Source organism: Populus alba, chromosome 14, assembly GCF_005239225.2.
Source record: "Populus alba chromosome 14, ASM523922v2, whole genome shotgun sequence".
In the NCBI taxonomy this organism is placed as follows: domain Eukaryota; kingdom Viridiplantae; phylum Streptophyta; class Magnoliopsida; order Malpighiales; family Salicaceae; genus Populus; species Populus alba.
Window position 1 is genome coordinate 3,915,675 of NC_133297.1, and position 24,514 is coordinate 3,940,188.

General features: G+C 33.8%; 2 protein-coding genes across 10 annotated transcripts; both read left to right on the top strand.

Annotated features, from left to right (window-relative positions):
- The first annotated feature begins 412 nt into the window (after positions 1-412).
- LOC118034078 (uncharacterized) lies at positions 413-16,350 on the top strand. Of its 8 annotated transcripts, none has more exons than XM_073404702.1 (15): positions 413-573; positions 667-860; positions 1,355-1,409; positions 2,708-2,853; positions 3,245-3,469; positions 3,623-3,698; positions 10,713-10,834; positions 10,936-11,136; positions 13,313-13,354; positions 13,654-13,695; positions 14,633-14,674; positions 14,995-15,036; positions 15,674-15,724; positions 15,802-15,924; positions 16,025-16,350. In XM_073404702.1, the coding sequence occupies exons 2-15, from the start codon at positions 825-827 to the stop codon at positions 16,088-16,090; spliced, it is 1,269 nt and encodes a 422-aa protein (XP_073260803.1). In that variant the 5' UTR covers positions 413-573; positions 667-824; the 3' UTR covers positions 16,091-16,350. The 8 variants fall into 8 exon arrangements, with proteins under 8 accessions (XP_073260803.1, XP_073260805.1, XP_073260806.1 ...); XM_073404704.1 differs by having other exon boundaries at positions 14,998-15,036; XM_035039259.2 differs by having other exon boundaries at positions 416-577.
- A 2,378-nt stretch (positions 16,351-18,728) lies between these two features.
- On the top strand, positions 18,729-22,688 carry LOC118034076 (uncharacterized). Of its 2 annotated transcripts, XM_035039258.2 has the most exons (6): positions 18,729-18,830; positions 19,685-19,727; positions 20,779-20,831; positions 20,974-21,168; positions 22,024-22,102; positions 22,452-22,688. In XM_035039258.2, exons 2-6 carry the CDS (start codon positions 19,700-19,702, stop codon positions 22,460-22,462), a joined length of 366 nt encoding a protein of 121 aa, XP_034895149.1. In that variant the 5' UTR covers positions 18,729-18,830; positions 19,685-19,699; the 3' UTR covers positions 22,463-22,688. The 2 variants fall into 2 exon arrangements, with proteins under 2 accessions (XP_034895149.1, XP_034895148.1); XM_035039257.2 differs by lacking the exon at positions 18,729-18,830 and having other exon boundaries at positions 19,070-19,727.
- The last annotated feature ends 1,826 nt before the right edge of the window (positions 22,689-24,514 follow it).

The window sequence follows — 24,514 nt, forward strand, 5'->3', positions numbered from 1 at the left end:
CCCCAGCTTGCTACCTTCTTCTTCTTCTTCTTGTGCAAGTACTCACATGCAGATATTTAGTTCATTATATTATCTTGATCCATGAATGTATGATCCAGCACCTGATGTTCAGTATTTGGGAGAGGTAGGGAATATTTGAGAGGTAAGAACATGAATTTTCTCAAGTGAGATGCTTACCAAGTTCCGAGTCTCGATAAATGATGGTTTTGCACTGAGAAATCACGATTTCAAATTCTCTTATTGAATTATTTAAGCTATACGGATAAATAAAATAAAACTATATGGATGGTGGGCCTTCAAATGGTAGACTCGTAGTCATTCTTTATTAAAGTCTTTTCGTCAACGTTTTTTTTTTGTCCTGTAACCATGTGATATCTCCTTGCAGCCACATATCATCTACCCCGGTACTGGTACTAGTTTTTGTGTGGACGATCTGTTCAATTTCATCACTAACTCAAATATTCAGGTTGCTTTCTTCTTCTTTTTTATGAAAAAAAAAAATCCAGGTTTCTGCTGGTGCCAATGGTGAATACTAATTTTAACAAGCCAGATCAAGTTTGGCCTTGAGAATATGCAAGTAATTTTAACCGCTACAAATTTGATTTCTCTCCAATTCTTTCGATTCTAGCTTTGATTTGTCCTTTTCTTGATTGAAAATGCACACAGGTTAAGGCAAGAAAAAAGAGAGCAGCAGCAGAGATGCTGGAGTTTAACAATAGCAGTTTAAAATGCATAATCCAGGCGTGATTCAAAGCTTGCAGCTTGATGATTTCAGCGGTGGAGTTGCGTATATGATTGATAGATGACAAGCTGCAAGAAAAGAGATGAGGTCCGGACAACACTGGAGCATGATAATTAAGGTACGTACAAGTCTATACTGAAAGCTTGGCTCATAAGGAACTGCTTTGGTCTGATGTTTAGCCGTTTCGCTCTTGAAAAATCAAATAAAAAGAGAGGAGAAAAAACAAATGTTTCCTCTAATTATGCCCCTTCTCTTTCGTTAACTAGTCTGAGATATCTGTACTGAACTGCTCAGCATTAACCTTCAAGGTTTTCATGTGGCCAGAACTGAATAATAAACATTTCATTTCGAGACCAGACCCTCATACGGCCCTTTTTATTTGGGCCTGGGCCGTTATTTACCCAAAGAAAAGTCCATGATTTTATTTCTTTCATGGCTTCCATTATTGAGACCTTAGGTTAGTCGACATCGAACAAAGTCTCCGAGGTCTCTGAGACCTTGGTGTGTCGATCTCGAACGATGTCTCGACGATGTCTCCTCGCAGATTTCATCTTTATATTGACACTTTCCGTATGAAATCTACATCTTCCTCTGCTCAATTTTCCATTCTAGCAAGCTATGGAAGCTAATAGGATCGAGCTGGATCCATCAGGCCAAGTACTCGAAGGTACGTGTGTTTAAATCTATAGATCGATATTGATCTGCAGGTTTGATTTTGAGCTAAACGATTTTAACTGATTTTAACTGCTTTCTTGATTGCTAATACTTCAGCTTCATTTGACTCTTTTGCACCAATTGTTCATGAGAAAACACACTTGAAAACGCCACCAATTCCCTTTGTTTTCGGCTTTCCAAACCAAAGAGGAACCATCGACATTCCATGTTCCAGGACTAGAGAGTATATAAAGGACTTTACTTTTTTCTTTTAATCATTTGATCAACCTATATCTTATTATATCCAGATCTGCTGCAGTGGGATTAAAGTAAGATAGATAGGTTTCATGATTGCTTTTTAAGATGTCAGAACATTTAAAATTTAAGATGGGAGAAGATTGAAATGAAATTTTTTGTTTATAATATAGTTTTTTTTTTTTTATCTTATTTCTAAACGCACAGTTGCGTGAATACAAATTTTCTAGCTGTGAGCTACAAGCCTTATTTTTATTATTGAAAAGGAAACTCATCAACAAGTTCATTTTTAATAAGCAAAACAACAAAATTTCCTATTGTATATTTATATATTGACCAATAAGTTCATATTTAATATTTTCTTTCCAAAAACATTTAATTTTTCACGTACTTTCTTCATTGGTACCCTCCAGCATCTTACATTATCAATCTTCCATTCTCTCCTTCGCAGCCATAAATTTATCAAGAGTAATTATTATATTCAAGCACAGCTATATATCCTTACTTTCTGCTTAAAAAATAATGCATATATCATCATCTTTTATTTTTCCATAGCATGTCAATTGTTAGGGTTCTCTTTTTAACTCAATTTTCTTTCGATCAGTGAGGCAATAAATTTGTTTCGAAAGATTTTAGTGTTTTGTTTTCCAAAAAATAGTTTTAAATTTTTAGTTGACATTTCATGTTTTGACGGTTCATTTAGAAAATGTTTAAAGAATTGAATTTTTTTGGAATAAAAATTCAAAAATGAACTTATTGATAATTTTCCTTATTGATGACACGTATTATTAAGGTAGGAGGTGCAGTGTCCTGAGAGATTTCTGTACAGAAAATAGCCAGGATAAAACGAAAATCATATGCGGAGGTGGAAAATAAAGGAAATATAAAAAAACAAATGAAGGATGGTTCCTTGAATTCTTACTATACACATATACAGCACCTGCTTGAAGCTCTCATCGGCATCCTTATTCCTTAACGCAAGTTTTTAAAGGTTTTCTTCTTAGTTTAAACGCAGCTCAAGCTAAAACCTTAATTGGAAACTCAAACTGCACGCAGGCAGAACTATCGCAGGGGAGATCTCATCCGTGAATCATCGAACACCCTGCCCATCAGCTCCACCTATAGAAGGAAGAGTTAAAAGCAATGATCAGAAAAGACAAAGCAAGAGGGACACTGATAAGAGATACAACGAGAACAGGAAGGTATAATGACCTGCTATTATCTTGTTATCTTATTAGAGAATAATATAAATTATATTATCAATCTCATTTAATAGGTTAAATTATTAAATTAAAATGGTTTTTTATATGATGTCAGAGTCTTAATAACCAAACGGTCACGAATTCGAATCTTACAATCCATATTTATTGATAAAAATTAAGCACAATATAATATAGACTTATACAAGTTTCAAGTCTAAACAGTTTTTACTTAAAGAAATGTGTTAGAGAATAATATAAATCATATCCTGAGATTCATCTAATAACTTAAATTATTAGATTGAGATTGTTTTTTAACACTCGTATCCCTTTCTATTCCTTAATTGGTGCTCTTTCTTTTGTTTCCTTCGTGACTAGTCTATTTATTGTGCAGCAAAAGGAGGATGAGATTATGAAAGAGGTCGAAAGCCTGGAAAAAATTTCTGGTGAATTGGAGAGTGAACATAAAGAGTTACAACGCCAAGAAAAGCAGTGGGAGGTCAACGTAGATAAGGAATATGGAAAAATTGTTAGCCAGTTGGAGGACAATAATGCAGGACAAAATACTGATGTGCAGGGGGCAAGCGCGCATGCCGATTTTCCAATTGCAAATGCAGATGTGCGTATAAATTTTTTTGGTTTATATATATATATAAACACAATAAAAAAGTAATATATTCATTTTTTTTGAAAAAATATAAAAACATTATACCCACAGCATCACGGCGGGTCACATAGTGTTAAGATATGCTTTGTTTTCATTGTTTTGCAGATCAATACTACTGGAGAAATATCAATGGGTCATGATGGGCATAAACGAGAAATGAACCAAGCCCCGATCACGAGCAGTAAGTTCAGTTCCACCTAGAAAAAAAGTGTATCTATTACATTGTTTTGATGGCATGCATTTCTATAATAACAATAAACAAACAACCATTTAATGTCTGTTTTAATACTTTAGAAAACTTTAAAATATATAACTGGAGTCAATACATTATAAGGTATGTGTTTAAAGACTTCAAACTTAGGAGGAGGCATTTATTTTGTGGAAACGTAAAATATCTTATATTTTATATGAAATATATAATATCATATTGATAAAAGGTGATTTTAAATAATGATGGTAATTAACTTCAACATGGTGCTGCTGCTGCACCAATCTCTCAATCCTCTTTTGCGGTTGCTATTGCCAGCATAGTTTCTATGAACTCTTTTCTAGATATCATGAATAGATCTGTTATCATTCCTCTTTCTAATACGTAACAAGTAATCTCCTTACGACTCTCTAATACCAACTTCTTGTATTAGAGGATACAGATAAAACCTTTTCTTTTAAGCCAGGTGTGTACTCATTTATTGATGGCACCTCACCATGTCCTCCCTCTCATCTTATATCTATTGTCACATCCTTACCATTGGTCAATCCTTCATATTTATCATGGAAACAACAAGATCACCTAATCATGAGTGCTCTGTTATCCTCGCTCTTCACAGAAGTTCTGCATCTAGTTGTGGATTGTAAAACTTTTCAACAAATCTAAACAACACTGGAAACTGCCCTTACTTCCCCTTCAAACTCACGGATTATACAACTCCACGGTGCTTTCCCAGATTTTTGACAACACGATGACTCTGTCACAATGTATTTACAGAAGGCTAAGGCCTTGTTAGATGAACTTTGTTGCTACCCAATTTTTTACCCATGTTTTTGAAATGAACAGGGGTAGATTTTCTATCTGGTCTCAAAAGGGTCTCATATCTGCCCAATGACATTCTTCGTAATGACAGTATGGGGGCGTTGCAAGGAATGGTTAAGGCACGTATACCCACCATTACCAAGCAGGCACTCAGATATGAGTTTGGTGTTTCACGCATCTGAACCTTGACCAATAGTCTTAAGGCAGATCGTTAGTTCCCCACCTAACCTAGAAGCTTGTGTGTGCTTTCAAAAATAAATACAGGTGATGCATGAGACAATTCTATAAAATACATGGAAATAAATATTAACAAAAAAAGATAAAAATGCAAAAACTTAAACACATCAAATACACAAAGCTTAGTCCAATAATGTCAGAAACAGTACCTTCCCCAGCGGAGTCGCCATTCTGTCGCACGTCGAAAAAAATCAGCGCGCGTCATCGGCTGGCGATTTAAGTCTCGTTGTTATTGCGTTTCGTTGAATTGGTTCGTTGGAGTCGCCACCTAGTAATTGATTGCAGGCTACTAGGAAATCGGATGTACTGGTCTTGTCAGAGATTCGCGAGTAAGGGACTGGTTGTGGTTAGGGAAGGTATTAGCACCCCTAACGCACCCTACCTAAGGTAAGCTGCTCCGTGAATTTGATGTGTTAAAGAAGTTTTAATAATTATCTTTTCATCGAAAATTAGAAATATTACTTACGTATAAGTTAATAATTCTTAACCGTGATCCGATCAAAATATTAAATTCTTCTTTAATATATTTGCAATTTTATCACTAAAAAATATGTACAAATAAATAAAACAAAATACAAGCACACACATACACTTTCACTATTTTATTTTTGTTTCTTTTCTTTTCTTTTACATCCATATTTACAAAATACAAAATCACAAAAAAACTCAAAACTAAATAAATATTACATTAAACAATTTGGAAATTACAAAATGACCCATAAACAATCCGGAACAGTGCTGGAAACCTCTAAATCGCCGGAACAGTGTTGTGAAGCCGCATGGACAGCTGGCGGCGAGTCTCCCCACGCGCCACCGCAACTGGCGGCGCGTGGGTTCACGCGCCGCCGTGAAAAACACAGCAACAGGGGGGTCGACTTCTTCCACTCATCCTTTCGTCGCCGGCGGTGACCTGCAAAGCAAACCTCAACACACAGCAAGCAATTGATTTTAATTTTTGTTTCCTTTGTTTTTGAAATCTGCTTCGTTCTTTTTGTTCTTCTTTTTGTCAGATCTGCTTCTCCTGCTCTTCTTCTCGGTTTCGCCTCTGCTTCTTTACTTCGTTGTTCTCTGCTGGTTGCAGCTCCGGCCGTCGATTCTTGGTTGGAAATGGGGCCTCTTCTGTGGGCGCTGCTGGAGGAGGAATGACTGTTGTTGGCCGGCGAAGAAGTTGGGAGGCGGTGGCTTGCTTCAGTGGAGGTCGTCGCCGCTGAGGAGATGATGGGAACGGCTCTGTGGTGGAGGAGCTCGGCTGCTGCTGAAGGGCGAAGGCGGACCGATCTGGGATCGGTGGATGGTGGGGACGGTTCTGTGCATTGCTACTGGCCGGTTGAGAAAGAGGGAGCCTCCGGCTGAAGGTTGAAGATCAGAGGAAAGGGGGATGGCGCCACTCCTTTTATTCTCTGGTTTTGGCCCGGGGAAGGGAGAGTGGGAGAAGCTGGAACCGGCTAGAGAGAGGACGGGTGAAAAATGGGAGAAGATCGGCGTTGTGGGTGAAGGAAGAAGAAACCGAATCTTGATGGGGGGTTGTCTTGGAGAAGATGTTGGAGGTGAGGGCTATGTGTTGATGGTTGTCCAGAGGGAGAAGGAGCTTTGGTCGGCGGCTGGTGAAAAAATCAAAACCAGTGGGGGCGGTTTGGTTTGTTCTCTTGGCCGAGAGGGCTGGTCTTGAAAAATCCAAGGCAAAAGTGGGGCGGCTGTGTTTGGATTTTCAGGGAAGGGGCGGCTGTGTATGAGAGGGTTTAGGTTAGGGTTTTCTGTATTTTTTTTTAGATGTTGTCAAAATTACCCCCCCTCCTTGAATATGTTGAGGAAACCAGTATTTATAGGCAAAATGTTGCTAGGTTTTTCAACTTGGTCCCTCAACTTCTTTCTTTTTTTGTAAATTTTGATTTTTCTTATTTTTTTTGTATTTTTTAAAAACGAGCAATATCAACGTCGACTCAAATGAGGAAAATCAATAATTTAAAAATGACTCGTGAAAATTTGAACGCGCTCGAAAATCTTTTTTTTTTTGAAAATTTAAATTCTTTTTAGACGACACTAAAAAATGCTAAAATGATGAGAATATATTAAAAAAACATATTTTTTTGGATTTTCATTGTTTTTTCTCTATTTTTGGATTTTTTGAAAATATATCAAAAACATGGGTCAAAATTGGGTAGCAACAGATGCCCCCTCTTTACAATGCTTACGAAGCAAAACTCCTCAATGTTTTGCATAGTAAGCTTTGTAAAGAAAAACTTGTATTTCTGTTTGCTCACTATCCATTTCATCTAAAAAACCTTAATCTGTTCTTCTCTTTTTTCTTTTTTCTTTTCATTATCCTGAGATTCCATCTGGCGACCCCTTTTAACCAAAACCAAAGAATGTGTGTAACTCAGTCAACCTGAAATCCCATATGGAGATTCCCTTTAACCAAAGCTACATGAGATCCCATCTGGTGACCTCTCGACTGGCACAAAAATATGTGTAACTCGGTTAACCTGAAATCCTATCTGGCGATTCCCTTTAACCAAAGCTACATGAGATCCCATCTGGCGACCTCATTTAACCAAAACAAAAGAATGTGTAAAAAATGGTCTCATTGTATGGGTGACCTACCCAAGAAAAATGATGGTCTCATTGTATGGGTGACCTACCCAAGAAAAATAATGGTCTCATTGTATGGGTGACCTACCCAAAATGGAAAAAATGTGAAGAAGTGTGGTCTCATTGTAATGGGTGACCTACCCACGTGGAAAGAATATGAAAAGGTGGTCTCGTTGTGATGGGCGACCTACCCAAATAGAAAGAATGTGATGTGTGGTCTCATTGTAATGGGTGACCTACCCAAAAAATGGACTGTTCTTGGGTAGGTCACCCATACAATGAGACCATCATTTTTCTTGGGTAGGTCACCCATACAATGAGACCATCTTTTTTCTTGGGTAGGTCACCCATACAATGAGACCATTTTTTACACATTCTTTTGTTTTGGTTAAAAGGGGTCGCCAGATGGGATCTCAGGATAATGAAAAAAAAAAAAAAAAACAAATTAAGGTTTTTTAGATGAAGTGGATATTGAGCAAACAGAAATACAAGTTTTTCTTTACAAAGCTTACTATGCAAAACATTGAGGACTTTTGCTTCGTAAGCATTGTAAAGAGGGGGCATCTGTTGCTACCCAATTTTTGACCCATGTTTTTGATATATTTTCAAAAAAATCCAAAAATAGAGAAAAAAACAATGAAAATCCAAAAAAAATATGTTTTTTAATGTATTCTCATCATTTTAGCATTTTTTAGCGTCGTCTAAAAAGAATTTAAATTTTCAAAAAAAAAAAAAAAGATTTTCGAGCGCGTTCAAATTTTCACGCGTCATTTTTAAATTATTGATTTTCCTCATTTGAGTCGACGTTGATATTGCTCGTTTTCAAAAAATACAAAACAATAAGAAAAATCAAAATTTACAAAAAAAGAAAGAAGTTGAGAGACCAAGTTGAAAAACCTAGCAACATTTTGCCTATAAATACTGGTTTCCTCAACATATTCAAGGAGGGGGGGCAATTTTGACAACATCTAAAAAAAAAATACAGAAAACCCTAACCTAAACCCTCTCATACACAGCTGCCCCTTCCCTGAAAATCCAAACACAGCCGCCCCACCTTTGCCTTGGATTTTTCGAGACCAGCCCTCTCGGCCAAGAGAACAAACCGAACCGCCCCCCACTGGTTTTGATTTTTTCACCAGTCGCTGGCCAAAGCTCCTTCTCCCTCTGGACAGCCATAAACACATAGCCCTCACCTCCAACATCTTCTCCAAGACAGCCCCCCATCCAGATTCGGTTTCTTCTTCCTTCACCCACAACGCCGATCTTCTCCCATTTTTCACCCGTCCTCTCTCCAGCCGGTTCCAGCTTCTCCCACTCTCCCTTCCCCGGGCCAAAACCAGAGAATAAAAGGAGCGGCGCCATCCCCCTTTCCTCTGATCTTCAACCTTCAGCCGGAGGCTTCCTCTTTCTCAACCGGTCAGTAGCAACCCACAGAACCGTCCCCACCATCCACCGATCCCAGATCGGTCCGCCTTCGTCCTTCAGCAGCAGTCGAGCTCCTCCACCACAGAGCCGTTCCCATCATCTCCTCAGCGGCGACGACCTCCACTGAAGCAAGCCACCGCCTCCCAGCTTCTTCGCCGGCCAATAACAGTCATTCCTCCTCCAGCAGTGCCCACAGAAGAGGCCCCATTTCCAACCAAGAATCGACGGCCGGAGCTGCAACCAGCAGAGAACAACGAAGTAGAGAAGCAGAGGCGAAACCGAGAAGAAGAGCAGGAGAAGCAGATCTGACAAAAAGAAGAACAAAAAGAACGAAGCAGATTTCAAAAACAAAGGAAACAAAAATTAAAATCAATTGCTTGCTGTGTGTTGAGGTTTGCTTTGCAGGTCACCGTCGGCGACAAAAGGATGAGTGGAAGAAGTCAACCCCCCCTGTTGCTGTGTTTTTCACGGCGGCGCGTGAACCCACGCGCCGCCAGTTGCGGGGCGCGTGGGGAGACACGCCGCCAGCTGTCCCTGCGGCTTCACAACACTGTTCTGACGATTTAGAGGTTTCCAGCACTGTTCCGGATTGTTTATGGGTCATTTTGTAATTTCCAAATTGTTTAATGTAATATTTATTTAGTTTTGAGTTTTTTTGTGATTTTGTATTTTGTAAATATGGATGTAAAAGAAAAGAAAAGGAAAAGAAAAGAAACAAAAATAAAATAGTGAAAGTGTATGTGTGTGCTTGTATTTTGTTTTATTTATTTGTACATATTTTTTAGTGATAAAATTGCAAATATATTAAAGAAGAATTTAATATTTTGATCGGATCACGGTTAAGAATTATTAACTTATACGTAAGTAATATTTCTAATTTCCGATGGAAAGATAATTATTAAAACTTCTTTAACACATCAAATTCACGGAGCAGCTTACCTCAGGTAGGGTGCGTTAGGGGTGCTAATACCTTCCCTAACCACAACCAGTCCCTTACTCGCGAATCTCTGACAAGACCAGTACATCCGGTTTCCTAGTAGCCCGCAATCAATTACTAGGTGGCGACTCCAATGAACCAATTCAACCAAACGCAATAACAACGAGACTTAAATCGCCAGCCGATGACGCGCGCTGATTTTTTTCGACGTGCGACAGAATGACGACTTCACTGGGGACCAATTCAACCAAACGCAATAACAACGAGACTTAAATCGCCAACCGATGACGCGCGCTGATTTTTTTCGACGTGCGACAAACTTGCTGCACTGGCAGACCAATATCCATGGCCGAATTTAATTTGTATGTGTTTCGGGAGTTACGCAATGATTTTAAGGATCTGGTAACCAACCTGTCCACTAAGGCTAATCCTATCTCTTCCACAGACCTCTATAGCCATCTCCTCACCCCATGAATTTCTCCATAAGGCTTCACTCCATCCTGCTGTAACAGCTCCTCTGTTACCAGCTCCATCACAGCAGCCATCTGCATTTTTTAGGCAGCGTCAGTTTGGTTCTAATACTGGACAAAGTGGCCCGTTTCGTGGGGTTTGGAGATAGAGTAATCGTAGCTACAATCGTGGGAATCATGGCTATAGTTCAGACTCCATCTTCAGCATTAATAGTTATGGTTCAAGTCCGAAATTTGGACAACAGCAAAACCGTTGTACTAATTAAGTCTTCATTTCATCCATAAGGATATGCATGAACGTACGTGTACAATGTTCTTCATCATTGGCTTCCGAAGGCTCTACCCAGTGCTTCTTATGTACCTTTATATATATGTGTGTGTTTGTCTTAGCAATCTGACATGCATCTCCTAATAAGGGTTTTGTTCTTCTAGAGTTCAATTGTTGTACGTTCAAAGTAAACATGTTCACTAGAAACTGAATAGAAATGTGTGTTTCTATATATATAGATGCAGGTACTTTCTCTAGAGAGAACGCATCCATGAATGTTCAACTTGTAGGAAGTTCTGGCTTAACTGATAAGCGAGTAAAGAAAAGGATAGCTGACAAAAAATGTCGTGAAAAAAGGAAGGTATATATTCTCTTATATATTCTCCTTTGTGTTATTTCTGTAAATATTCTCCTTATATATAATTACTCTATTTTCTTTTCTAAATATATATTTTTGTGCAGGGTAAGATAAATGAAGCCCAGGAAAGGATTAGAGAACTTCGAATAAAAAATCATAAGCTGCAGTTACAGAACGTCAAATCAAAGGCAAAAGCAACTCAGTTGCAAAAACAGCTCGCTCAATATCGCAACATCAGTGCGCTGATGACTTCCAAAAATGCTAGAAGAAATGCTCTGCTGGAACAGGTTTTGAGTGATCATCTGGTAAGGATGCTCTTCTACTTCTATGCTACTCTTTTCTATTTTTATCTTCTAATTTACTAGATAATGTTTTTAAAATCCACATCATTGAATTTAATTCAATATTTAAGAATTGTGTTCAATATTGGATAATTATTTAAATATATGATTGGTGCCGTTTTATTTTTATATAGATAGAATATTCTATTGGTATTTAAAAAAACTTTTCATCGATAATTACAATATTAATAGAATTGCCAATGAAAACATGTCGTCGACAAGTTGCTTGTCGAGGATTTAAGTTCCGTTAGTGTTTCTATCGACAACTTCTTATATGTTGCTAAAGTTAGAAGTTGAGTCAACTATTATTTTTAAAATGGTTTCATAATAAACTCATGGTTTTTTGTATACAAATCAATATAAGTATTTATTGACAGATTTTTTTTTTTTAAATAGATGTATTATCACATTTTTATAATGAAACTTTTTATTCTTACACTTTACACATGAACATTTAGTTTCACCATCACTAATATTTTTCAAATTAAAAAGTATGAAATTAATAAATATCCTCAACTTTTGATAATTTTATCTATACAATCCTTCAGAAAAATCTTAATACATCTAAGAACAATAATAATTCATTAATTACAAAATCTATATAGAATATATATTGATAACAATATTTATTAATAATATAACTGTCAATTCAAAATTAAAATTTTTATCAAAAATAAATTCATAATCCAATAACTAATTATCATTTCTATACAAAACCAATTTTGCATCAAAATATAAACTAAACAATAAAACTAACAACAAATAATAACTCAACTAACTATCCATTATTTATTTAATTTAAATTTATTCAATCTAAATTTATACCTTTTAATTATTATCAATTTTCCTAAATTTTCTCAAATTTCTAACTTGACAAAATGTAAGTAGCATCGCAATTGAAAACCCATTATTTTTTCAATAATAACACACCTAAGTTATAAAATTAAATTCAATTTTATAAAAATAAAAAATAAAATTAATTTCTCTTAAATCCCAAAAAAAATTCTAACATACATCTCATATATTCATACAATAAAATTCTGTAGGAAAAAGTTGTAAAACACTTAAATATATAAATAAAAAATATTATAATTTTTTTAATAAATTAACCTAAAATAAAAATGAATTAAAAAAAAAGTATATTTATTTACTTGGTGTCGCAAAGTCTTACAATAAATTAAAACAAGAGATCAGGAATGCTAACACTATTGATAAATATAAAGAAGATAGATGGTGGTTTGGGGTACTGGCTGAATTTTTTAGGATGGTGGTCGTATTTATGAGAAAATGAGGAGGGGCTGCTTTTAGAAAAAAAAAAAAAAAAAAGATAGAAAGAAGAAGGAAGAGTCGAGAGAGTTTTGGGTTTTAATTCATTTAAATTTGTTAATGAAATATCCATTGAAAAATATTGTCGTGTCAAATTTCTAATAGAATTGCAATTTTTATTGTTTTTTTTATTATTATTATTTTCTCTACTATGTTAGAAATTCCAATGGAAATGTTTCGTTGTTACTTTCGTTGGATATTAAGATTGAATATTTTTTGTTGAATTTGCTAATTTTATGGTAGTTTAGTAATGATTTAAAAAAAAAAACTGTAACCATTTCAACGGTTTAGATTATGCAAACATTATTGGTTTACACAAAACCACTCCATAATATGAACACGCTAAAATGAAATTGTTTGTCGAAGCTGAAACTTAATGCACTGTTAACAAACTATTAGGACTAATATGTGGCAGAATGCATATATCCTTTGACATGCTGTTGGAAACATAAACGCTTGTGAATCAAAACCCTTTATATATATATATATATATATATATATATATATATATATATATATATATATATATATAGAGAGAGAGAGAGAGAGAGAGAGAGAGAGAGAGAGAGAGAGAGACCGAAAAGGCACAAGCCTAAAACGAAAGGAAACAAAATCGTGAATACGATGAGATAAATTAAGAAGGTTAAAAGTATTAATAGTGATTGTAACATAGAATGATGTTGTATATTTTCTCAAAACATCTGGAAATCAAGCTTGTAAGGTTGCAACTATGTTGTGTTAACCGTTTTGCTTCTCTCATTATCATAAATCACAACCAACCTAATAATTTATTTTGCTTGTAAACAATTGGCAGCTGCAAAACTCTGGCCATGGAAGCACATCTTTCAACACCCAGGTGTAGCTCTTCACTATCGTTGCTATTTCTATAACATGACTTGTTGTGCTTGACAGCTTTTTCATAAAAATGAGACAAATTAAGATGGTTAGAAGTATTAATAGTGATCGATCGTCTTTTCCATACTGATTATAGCATGGAACGTAAGGATCATATGTTTTTTGGTCGTGCTTTCTCTCAGAAAATCTGCAAATCAATCACCCAAGGCTGCAACTGTGTTGTATTAACCCTTTTACTTCTCCCATTATCATAAATCTCAACCAACCTAATAACTTCTTTTTCCTGTAAAAAAATTGCAGCTGCAAAACTCTTATCAGGGAAACACACCTCTCAACGCACAGGTGCGACTCTTTACCCTTGTTTCCTCTTTCTACTTTTTGTCTTGTTGTGTTTAATAGATTGTTCACAAAGATGAGACAAATTAGGAAGGAAGAAGTATTAATAGTAGTTGTCTTTTCTGTACTGGTTATAACATTGAGCATGGGGAATTTTTTTTTTTGTTGTGCATTCTCTCAAAACATCTGGAAATCAATCCTGCAAGGCTGCAACAGTGCCTCGTTGAGCCTCTTACCTTTTCCATTATCATACATCACAATTAAACTAATAATTTCTTTAGCCTAAAGAAAAATTTATAGCTGCAAAACTATGTTAAGGGAAGCACACCTTTCAACACACATTTGCGGCTCTTCACTGTTGTATCCTCTTTGTATAACCTGGCTTGTTGTGCTTACAGATTCTTTACAAAGATGAGACAAATTAAGATGGTTAGAAGTATTAATGGTGATCGTCTTTTCCACACTGGTTATAGCATGGAATGTAGGGATCTTTTTTTTTTTTTGTCCATTCTCTCATAATTAACATCTGGAAATCAATCACCTAAGGTTGCAACTGAGCTGCATTTAACCCTTTTACTTCTCTCATTACTTCTCCCATCAACCTAATAATTGTTGGAACACTATCACTCAATAACAGAAGGATTTAATTAACACTCATAATTGATTCTGCCAACATATTTTGGTGAAATACAAAACACTAATTAATTGTACTCTCACACCTTTCTCTATCAGAATTCATACAATATATATAGACATTGTAGAATGTCGTTTACAAACTTCAAAGTTCTTAATTAACATTTAACTCATTAACAATAACACAAACTTCATAGTATTTCAAACTTTCATGTTTATTTTTTAATTATTTACTTTAATATACTTATTAATTCTAGTAAACAAGTTTAATAACTAACAATAATTTCTTTTGCCAATAAAAAACTTTCAGCTGCAAAACACCGGTCAGGGAAGCACATCTTTCAGCACACAGGTGCCACTCTTTATTATATTGTTTCCTCTTTTTATATTGTGTTCAACACACAACTGCAAAACCCTGTGTTTAATAGATTGTTCACAAAGATGAGACAAATTAAGATGGTCAGAAGTATTAATAGTGATTCTCTTCTCCATACTGGTTATAACGTACATGGAACGTGGGGATCATTTGTTTTTTGGTTGTACATTTTCTCTCAGAACATCTAGGAATCAATCCTGCAAGGCTGCAAAGTGTTTCATTAACCCTTTTACCTTTTCCATTATCATAAATCACAATCAAACTAATAATTTCTTATGCCTCCAAAAAATTTATAGCAGCAAAACTATGGTCATGGGAGCACACGTTTCAATACACAGGTGCGGCTCTTTGCCATTGCTTTCTCTTTCTATATTTTGGCTTCTTGTATTAAATAGATTGTTCACAAAGATAGTGCGAATTAAGATGGTCAGAAGTATTGATAATGATTGTCTTCTCTATACTGATTATAACATGGAAAGTATGGATGATTTGTTTTTTAGTTGTGCATTCTCTCAAAACTTGTAGAAATCAATCATGTAGACAGAAATTGTGTTGCGCTAACTCTTTTACTTCTCTCATTATCATAAATCACAATCAACCTAATGATTTCTTTTGCCCGTAAAAAATTTGAAGTTGCAAAGTTCTGGTCAGGGGAGCACAGCTTTTAAAACAGAGATGCGACTCTTTTCTATTGTTTCCTCCTTCAATAACCTGACTTGTTGTGATTAACAAAATGTCCACAAAGATGAGACAAATTAGGATGGTAAGAAGTATTGATAGTGATTATCTTTTTTGTACCAATTATAACATGAAATGAAGGGATTATTTGTTTTTTGGTTGTACATTCTCTCTTAACATTTAGAAATCAATTTTGCTAGACTGCAACTTTGTCGAGTTAACCCTTATGCTTCTCCCATTATTCATAAATCACAATCAACCTAATAAATGTTTTTTTGCCCACAAAAAAATTCGCAGCTGCCATGCTTTGATACAGGGGATCAGGGAAACACGTCTTTCAACGAGGATGTACGACTCTTTACTATTGTTTCCTCTTTTCTCTTTGTCTAAATTAGCTAGTACTCACTGTGTTATTTTGGTTTCAGTTGAACTGGCTCCTGGACGGGTACATTGCCTCAGTCGGACGTCATAAACCGGAGATAGAATTAGTTGAACCCCCTGCACATGATGAGGTGGCTGCAATCAGGGCAGCGCCCGACCCGGAGTTGGTAATGCACCAAGCCTCTCTTTCCATTATTGCTCGAAGGTCGTATAATATCCTAGATATTCTTGTGTTCTAATTAATAATTCTAAATTGTGCATATATAGGAGAACGAAGGGCAGTCGCTTGTTGATCAGGTCTTTGATGTTGATGACTTATTAGAGTTTCGATAACTGAGACACTCGGGAATATGCGCTGACATATGCATGGACACAACAAGCAGCTGGATGATGAGGAGAGGGAAAGCAGGGAAACTGGAAGATTGTTTTACTGGCTTTGTTTTTTGTCTAGTTTTTCTTGAAGATTTTGGGAGATACTATCATGGCTTTTCTTGTTTGTTTTATTTTCTTTATTTTGATTTTGGAAGTACTTTGATTCTAAGTTGTGTGTGGTTAAATTGAAGTTTTTGAAATTAAAATCTTCTTTCGTATCATTGATTTAAAGGAATTGCTACAAAACTCTTTTATAGGTGATGGGCATGAATCGAAAACCACACAATCGTGACTAATGAGAGCATATGGCTAGGGGTTTATAGTCTCGGCTATGTTGCCTAGTTGGTGGTGGATGCTGACCCGTGAGCGCATGCATCCATGCATACATATAAACACAGCATGTCTGAAAAGACAGTAACATGCCCTGAGCCTGAAAATATAGTTGGGGTAATATAAGATAAAATAATCTAGAAAAATATAAAATATAAAAAATAAATAGATAATTAGTCAATCTATAAAATTTATAAAAAAAAAGGAAATCTAATGAAAAAATATAACTGATTCTTTTATGTTTTTGAACCTCTATTTTTTTTTTAATAGTTTGTTTTAACTTTTTAGTAAGTATGTTTAGGAATATAGTTGGAAATATATTAAAATAATATTTTTTTATTTTTTAAAAATTATTTTTAATATCAGCATATTAAAATGATTTAAAATACTAAAAAATATTAATTTAAAATAAAAAATTAATTTTTAAAAAAACACTTTTAAAACACAAAAACAAATATTTTTATATATCTCAAAAAGCCACAATAACTATCAAACCTAATCGCCTATTTAGAACCAATGTCAAACGGAGACGAAGCCTTAGAACCTGCAAGCTTATACGTGGTGTGTCTATATATAAATACTGGATTATAGTTTTCAAATCAGGTTTGGAGTTTGGCTTTACATAAAATTTTAGTTATGAATTTGTCAAGTTAATTGTATTTATTTTTAAATTTATATCATTTTAATTCTTTTAATAACTAAAAATTATATCATTTTAAAAAAAATTATGAAATTCGGTCTTTTTGAATAATAATTAAAACAAAATTCTTGATATTAATCTGGTCATGATTTATATTGATTAATCAAGTTAAGAAGAATTGACACATCAGGTTCAAAATGGTTTCAAACCTGAACCAAGCTCCTAATCAACGATCATCAATCCTGATCGATTTTAATAAGCCTCCTCTAGTATCTGAAGAAACTTTTGTTTCCAACAAATTACATATATGCCAGTCATTGTGCAAGTTTGGATTGTTTTTTTGAAGAAAAAAAAATATCTTTTACATCTAATTTTATGAACAACTCTTGGGGTTAAATAATTAAGACTTTTCCATAAAAAAAAAAAAAAAAAAAAAAAGGAAAATTTTTTGAAGTGAAAGTTTCGAGTTAATGAATTAACCATCATGAGATCATGATATTTTCCCCTCACATGTCCTTGACAACCCGTTAAAGTGCACGGGAAGATAATAACATCCTGGGATATATATTGCAGAACATGCTGGTACGTTTAACAAGTTCTCTGAATGAAACAAATTATCGTCCATATCTATTCACTTTCAATAATTAAATTATAATTATATAGATTTTTGAATGTTCAGTTGATGTGCCTTCCGCGCATTGCAAATTTCGAGTTTTGAAATAGAACTTTACATGGTAGTAGGCTTTCACGTGGTGGACCCGTAATATATAATGTGATATTTTCTGCAAGTCTTCGTCTATTTTTTTTTTTTTTAATTCTCGAGTCTTTGTTAACATTTTATATCCTGGTCAATAATCATATTGATATGAACGAATGGTTCCTCGAAGATATATCCAGACCAGTTCAAGGCTTACTGCTGTTTTCAGTTTTGCGACCAACAGACTTGAACTCCTGATTTGAAGCTGTTTCATGTGTTAGTACAAACCAACAAGCTATATATTGTTGAGTCCAGCTGTGTGTTATTCATCTTTGCAAACTCGAATATTCTGTTTCTTTTCCTGCTCCTAATGATCAATGTTTAGCCATGAATGGTATATTTTTAGTCTGTCACTATTTGTTTCTCAACTTCTCTTGATTCTTACTTCTGTTTCTTCCCTGATTTAAAATATTTTGCAGGAATGAAGACGAGGAAGGGGGGGGGGGGGGGTAGAACATGCTGGAGGCATTGTTGCCAATGAAAAAGGAATTCCGTGGTTTAAAACTTAGCAACTGGCTAGCAGCTTATGCGATCTATCAGTTTTTTTGAGTATTTTTACAGATGAAACTGCATGATTTGAGTGAATCTACCACATCAGAACTGGGATGACAGGGTGCAAGAAAGAGACTCGGTTGCAGCTGTACAGGTACTGTCATATGATTGACATGGGCAAAATAAATAGCCCAACCAGGCCTAAGGAAGAGGAGGAGGGGAAAGAGGAAAGAGAAAGAAGAAGAGCCCATACAAGGCCCAATATGACAGCCCCAGCCCGACCTGAGAGGCAGAAGAACAAAGAAAAAAGAAGAAGAGGAAGGGAAAGGCCCAATTTAACAACTTGTTGGGCCAAATGGCCTAGCCTTCGTCGAAGATTTGAGAGAACGAAAACAAAACATTTGAGCTTTGAACAAGCTGATATTTTTGGTGCTGTGCAGTCGAGGAAAGCAAACTGCCTCTAAAGAAGAGAGTGCGATAAGGTATAACTGAATAGTTCTAACAGTTATGACATAGTTGAACTCGTTTTCCTACAGCCAAACTAACAGCCTGCAATAATCAAATCGTATATAAGTAATTACTTTGGTTTTGTTTTCTCTTTTTTATTTGAAGAAAAAAAATCCCTTTTAAAAATAAAAAAAAAAACATTCAAGTCCAAGTTGCCACTTCCTAATGTGTTTTTCTACCTTGTTTTACCGAGAGCTGTTTCTTGGTGAATTAAATTTTTATCTTATCAAACAATAAGATATTATATATTGATTCTTTCTTAACAGTTTTAGGAAAAACATTTAGGAGGGCTAAAGTATAAATGTTCTTTATATTTAGTACTAAAAATCTAATTAGTTAAAGGAGAGGTCTTTTCCCCACCTACCTCTACGTCAGTAACATTTATAGTCACCAGATCTTCCCCTTCCATAGTTTCTCGTGCATCTTCTTTCTTTCTTCTAAAATAAACATGTTGTCTCTCTCTCTCGCTCTTTTTCAATTTTTCCAGCAGCTGTGGTGAAATATTACTACACTTAACAGTATAATGGGGGCCGCTATTAATTTTACTTTGAGGGTCTAATTAGATAAAAATATTTAGAAGGGGGTTAAAATTCAATATGTTTTATTTTTAGGACTAAAAATCTAATTTATTGAAGAAGAGAGGACTGAAAAATTCTTTCCAGGGCCGTGCAGCTCCCCCGTGTCATGTTCTTATCATCTCCCCCCTATAATTATATTGTCTCTCTCTCTCACTCTGTCCCACCCGCAACTCCATCAAGTTCTCTCTCTCTGGATTGTTGTGCTTTTAGCTTGGAGTTTTCAGTACTTTCAATTGTTTTGTTTTCTGCAGCTACCAGCCAATTCAATGGAAGCTCCATCTGAACTTGTCGGAGGTACAGTACAATACTTGTATATATCCATGATAAATAAGTATTTAGGTGGCTAGATCTCTAATTTATATGTTCATCATTTCTCACATATTTTCCCCGAGCTAGCTACGCTTAACTAGCCTGATTTTGTGCTGATGTTGATGTTTTTGTTTGGTTTCCACGAAACTTAAGAGAGAGAAAAAGGCAATGTAATCGTCATTCAAACACTTTGGAAAGTTACCCTATTAAAATCAATCAGAGTCGAATATAACTAGAAGGAGATTTGTTATAAGGGTTCTTTTTATTAAAAAAAAAAAAAGGGATATATATAGTTGAAAGTAAAGAGAAAAATGAACAGCAATAATTCATGGTAGTAATGTATTATGGATATATACTGTTTTGATCCTTGATTTGCTAGGTTTAGTCGGATCATTAAACATGAAACAAAGTTATGCTTGGTACTGTGTGGTTAAGCATTTTAGCTCCTCGTCACATGAGTTATCAACCCTAATTTATTACCCAAAAAAAGAAAAGAAAAGGCAATAAGCTTCTCCATAAAGAGAATCTACATAGTTTTTATGGAGTGTACAGATCAGTTTAAGCAACTAATCCTTGATTGGGTGACTATAAGTTTTATAACAGTCCTTTCTTTTCTGGAATTATACTAGTCATATGTAGCATATATAATGGATAAATACAAACGGATGGCTAGAGCTTCTTTTCCAGTGAAAATCTTGACAGTACTGGCACCTTCATCTAGAACCCATTAATTAAAATGGTGGTGGATTACCAAATACATCAGTAGGTTAACATGCATACACATTGATTGTAATTGAGCATTGTAAGAGGAAGGATGATCGATTCACCCATATCATATTGATTTGTGACTGTTTTATAGATGTTAATATATGAAGAAAACCAATAATGCTAGGATATTGAAAAGCTAGCGATCGAACGCATTCTGTTAACATAATTGGCAAGGTTTTTTTTACCTTGTTAGTATATATATGCTTGAACCCTATTACTATAGTTATTTCGAGCTTTGTTCTCCTAAATTTTAAACATATGAACACAGGTCAAGCTGTCCAACCATCAGCTGCTGAAACTAAGAAAGCAAAGAGACTATGGGTAAGTGATAAGAAATATTGTCATGGAAAGAAGCTAGAAGTGAATGGAGCAGTATGATCCCCTCCATATTTTTTTTTTCTCGTTTTAAACTCCATAGATTGTTAATTTATCCTTTTCTCTTTCTATATATATCTACGTGCAGCAAAAGATGGAGGACACTCAGAAACAGTTCAAAAAGCTGAAAGCAAATTATGCTAAGTTGGTGAAAAGCGAAGCCTCCTCCAGTGAAATACTGGATCGCTTGAAAAACGACTTTGAGAAAGCTAGAGAAGCTAAAAGGCTACAGGAGCAAAAAGTTGAACAGCAAAATCTTATGATCAACACGCTTCAGCAACTTGTAAGGCTGCGTTTTCTCTTCCTACATATATACATAGATATCGTTTTGCACGCACTAATAGTTACGTGTGACTTCTTTAACATCCATATGCATACATATAAAGAGAGTGAAAGGACTACAGTCTCCTCTTGAAAATGGATGATTGTTTTTGTGTGTGGAGACTGGAGAGAATAATACACATGATCATGTTGTTCTTGCCATTAATTAATAGCCCCAAATTGATAGTTCTACATGTATAGATATAGATTTTGGATTTTGAAACCAATCACTTGTGTAGTTTTTTAAATTGTAACACATTTTAAGCATCGCATAGGAATAAACTATTACATGATTAAAAAGGACTCACAAAGGGGCTTGATTGCAAAAACAATACATTAAATGACTAAATTGTATTTCTTTCTTAAGAATACGAGTAAAAATTACAAACAAATTAAGACTATTTGTGATGCAAACACAGGGACTGAAATAAAAATTTCAAAACTTATATGGACTAAAAGATTTATGAAAGCCTCGTACATTACTAAACAAATTTTACAATCAAACAAAGTATTAAACTCCAATCCTTACATCACATCAAATACCAAGTAAATAAAATTCTTATTAACTTTAGGTAGTTCCAGTACTGTGAATTTTAATTGTATAAAAGATATTGATGTAGTCTTGGTATATAAAAGTAGTTTGCAAATATCATAAACATAAAAAAAAGAAAACTTTATGCAGTAGGAATGTAAGATCATATGCACATTTTGATCCTCTGCTAATAATGTCAAAACACTTTTAACATAACATTAACTCATTTTTATTTTCTCTTTATATATAAATCACTATATGTAACTATGTACATAAATTTTGTAGTTGCAGCTTCCATTTGAAATGACTGAAGGAGAGACAGGGCTACATGTTCATCACCCACCAGTTTATCAGTCTGGCACAGGTATGTCTCCATTTTTCTTTATAATTACTTGCATCCCATTTCTATTTTTCATGAAGAAATAATTACTGATCATTGTTTTTGTTTTAAAAAATATATATATATAAAAAAAAAACAATTTAATTGTACAACATTTTAAACGAGGTGATTTTCAAAAATTGTAATAACAATTGTTGGTTTGCTTTTTTTTTCAACAAAGAAATAAGAATAACAATTTTTTAATTATTAATGTTTTCAATAACCTGAAAATTAAAACAAAAGACAAACTTAAATGATATCAAATTAACAATCTCTTAGTTTTTATTTTTTGTTGTTTAGAATATGTACTAACAATGTTTTTTACTATACGCAGGGGAACAATAGTGAGCAGCCCGCCTCAGCTAATGATGATCAATTCCCTTGTGTTCACTCATCAAACTAATGATAAATAAACGGCAGCTTATAAGCAGGCAATAACATTGATGTTTGAGTTAAGAGTGCCGGAATGTACTAAAAGTACTGTTTTTATTTTTCAGAATCATCCATGTGTGTTTTATAAAGATATTGGGGGCAGTTGGTTGGGTACTTGCTTTTTCTTTTTTTATAAGAGCATGAATTGTCGATTCCTCTCTTGGATATAAAGGACCTTTGTTGTTTGAATTTCTAACTAGGAAGGTAGAATTTACGTTGTTGTTCTTTGGTTACTTGCATGGTATTGTAGTGTAAGATATTTTTTTATAGTGTTTTTAATTTAAAAAATATATTAAAATAATTGAATTTTTAGATTTTTGTATTTTTAACATTATTATATCCAAATTATTGAAAAATACTAAAAACTTAATTTGATATTTTTTGAGATAAGCGCACTTTTAAAATGTACCTAAAAATAAAAAGCTATAATATTGTTGTTTTTGTTTTTAGATTTTTTTTAAAATATTTTAAAAAATATATATTAAATTAATATTGTTTTTAGTTCCTTTTGATTATTTTAATGTTATGATGTTAAAAATAAAATTAAAAACTAAAAAAATAATTTTAATTAATTTCTCAAATGAAAAGCGCTTAAAAGCAACTTGCAACACAAACAAATATATAGTTTGAGAGAAATTAAATCTTGATGTCGAAGAGTCAATAAAAATGTATTTTTAAAAAAAAAAAAAAAATGCTATCTACATATGTAATTTAATATAATTTTCAAAATATTTTTTTCTGGTGAATTTTGATTTTTATTTTTTCTTATCTAATCCAACATTAACTTTTATTAAAATCCGGTTGTAAAACCATAGTGCAAGCACCAAGACAACTCCCTTAATAAAATATGACATCCAAGCAAAGAGAAATGTCGTCATAAAATTCAAGCATAAGGCTTGTCTGCGAAACACTAATGTGACCATTGCACTGCAGTGCATGAAATGCAATTGCAATTGTCTCACAAAGCATGTTCCTTTGAATCTCACTTAATTAGCAATTCCAAGCAACTAGACTTGATAATAATATATTTAACCAACCTTGAACTTCAATCCAACGTATCATCAATTTTATTATTTTTCATTAATTAAAATGACGTTGTTTTATCTTTTTAAACCTTTATTTAGTGTTAAATTAGATGAAATCTAAACATTAATCAGGTGACTAGCTAAATTTTAAGTCAATCAAGATTTAATTAAATAAATTTATTTTTTAGTTCAAATTAAAATCCAATCCATATCATATCTCAAATAGATTTGAACAAGTTTAATAATCATCCTAAGAACTTCTGAATTGTTAGAGCATTTATAACTTTTCAAACCCGAGATATTAGACTAAAAGCACTCTATTCAAAATAAAAACTTAATTCTCAGCCAATCAAATATTAAAAGCTGAAATTGAACAAAACAAAGAATTTCAATTGTAGAAAAAAAATTAAAAAAATAGCAATTAAAATAACAAGCATTAAAATAAAAATAAAATAAAATAATTATTTTTTATTGAAGGGTGGAAATGAAAAGAAAACTTTTTTAACAAAAAGACAAAAAAAAAGTAATCAAAATAATGAGGATTAAAGTTGAGATAAAAAAATAAAAACAATTCTCTTTATTAAATGGTGAAATTGAAAAGAAAAATTAATTTAATAAAAGGACCACAAAATAATTAAAAGAATAAAGATCAAATTAAAAAAAAATAACATATTACAAATTAAAATTAAATAATTAAATTGAAAACAAATTAAAATTTTATAAAAAAAATAAAAATTAAAAAAAATAAAAATCAAATTCAACATCTCAAAAAATCAAAGAACAATTCTATAATTTTACATGGCCAAACAAGATTTTCAAGAGGACAACATAGAAAAGTGGGAGAAGGAAAAAAAGCCATGTGTCATTTCAATTACATAGCAAAAGTTAGTGTTGTGTTGCTAAGAGGTGCAACATGCACCATTGAAAGGACTTGCGCTTC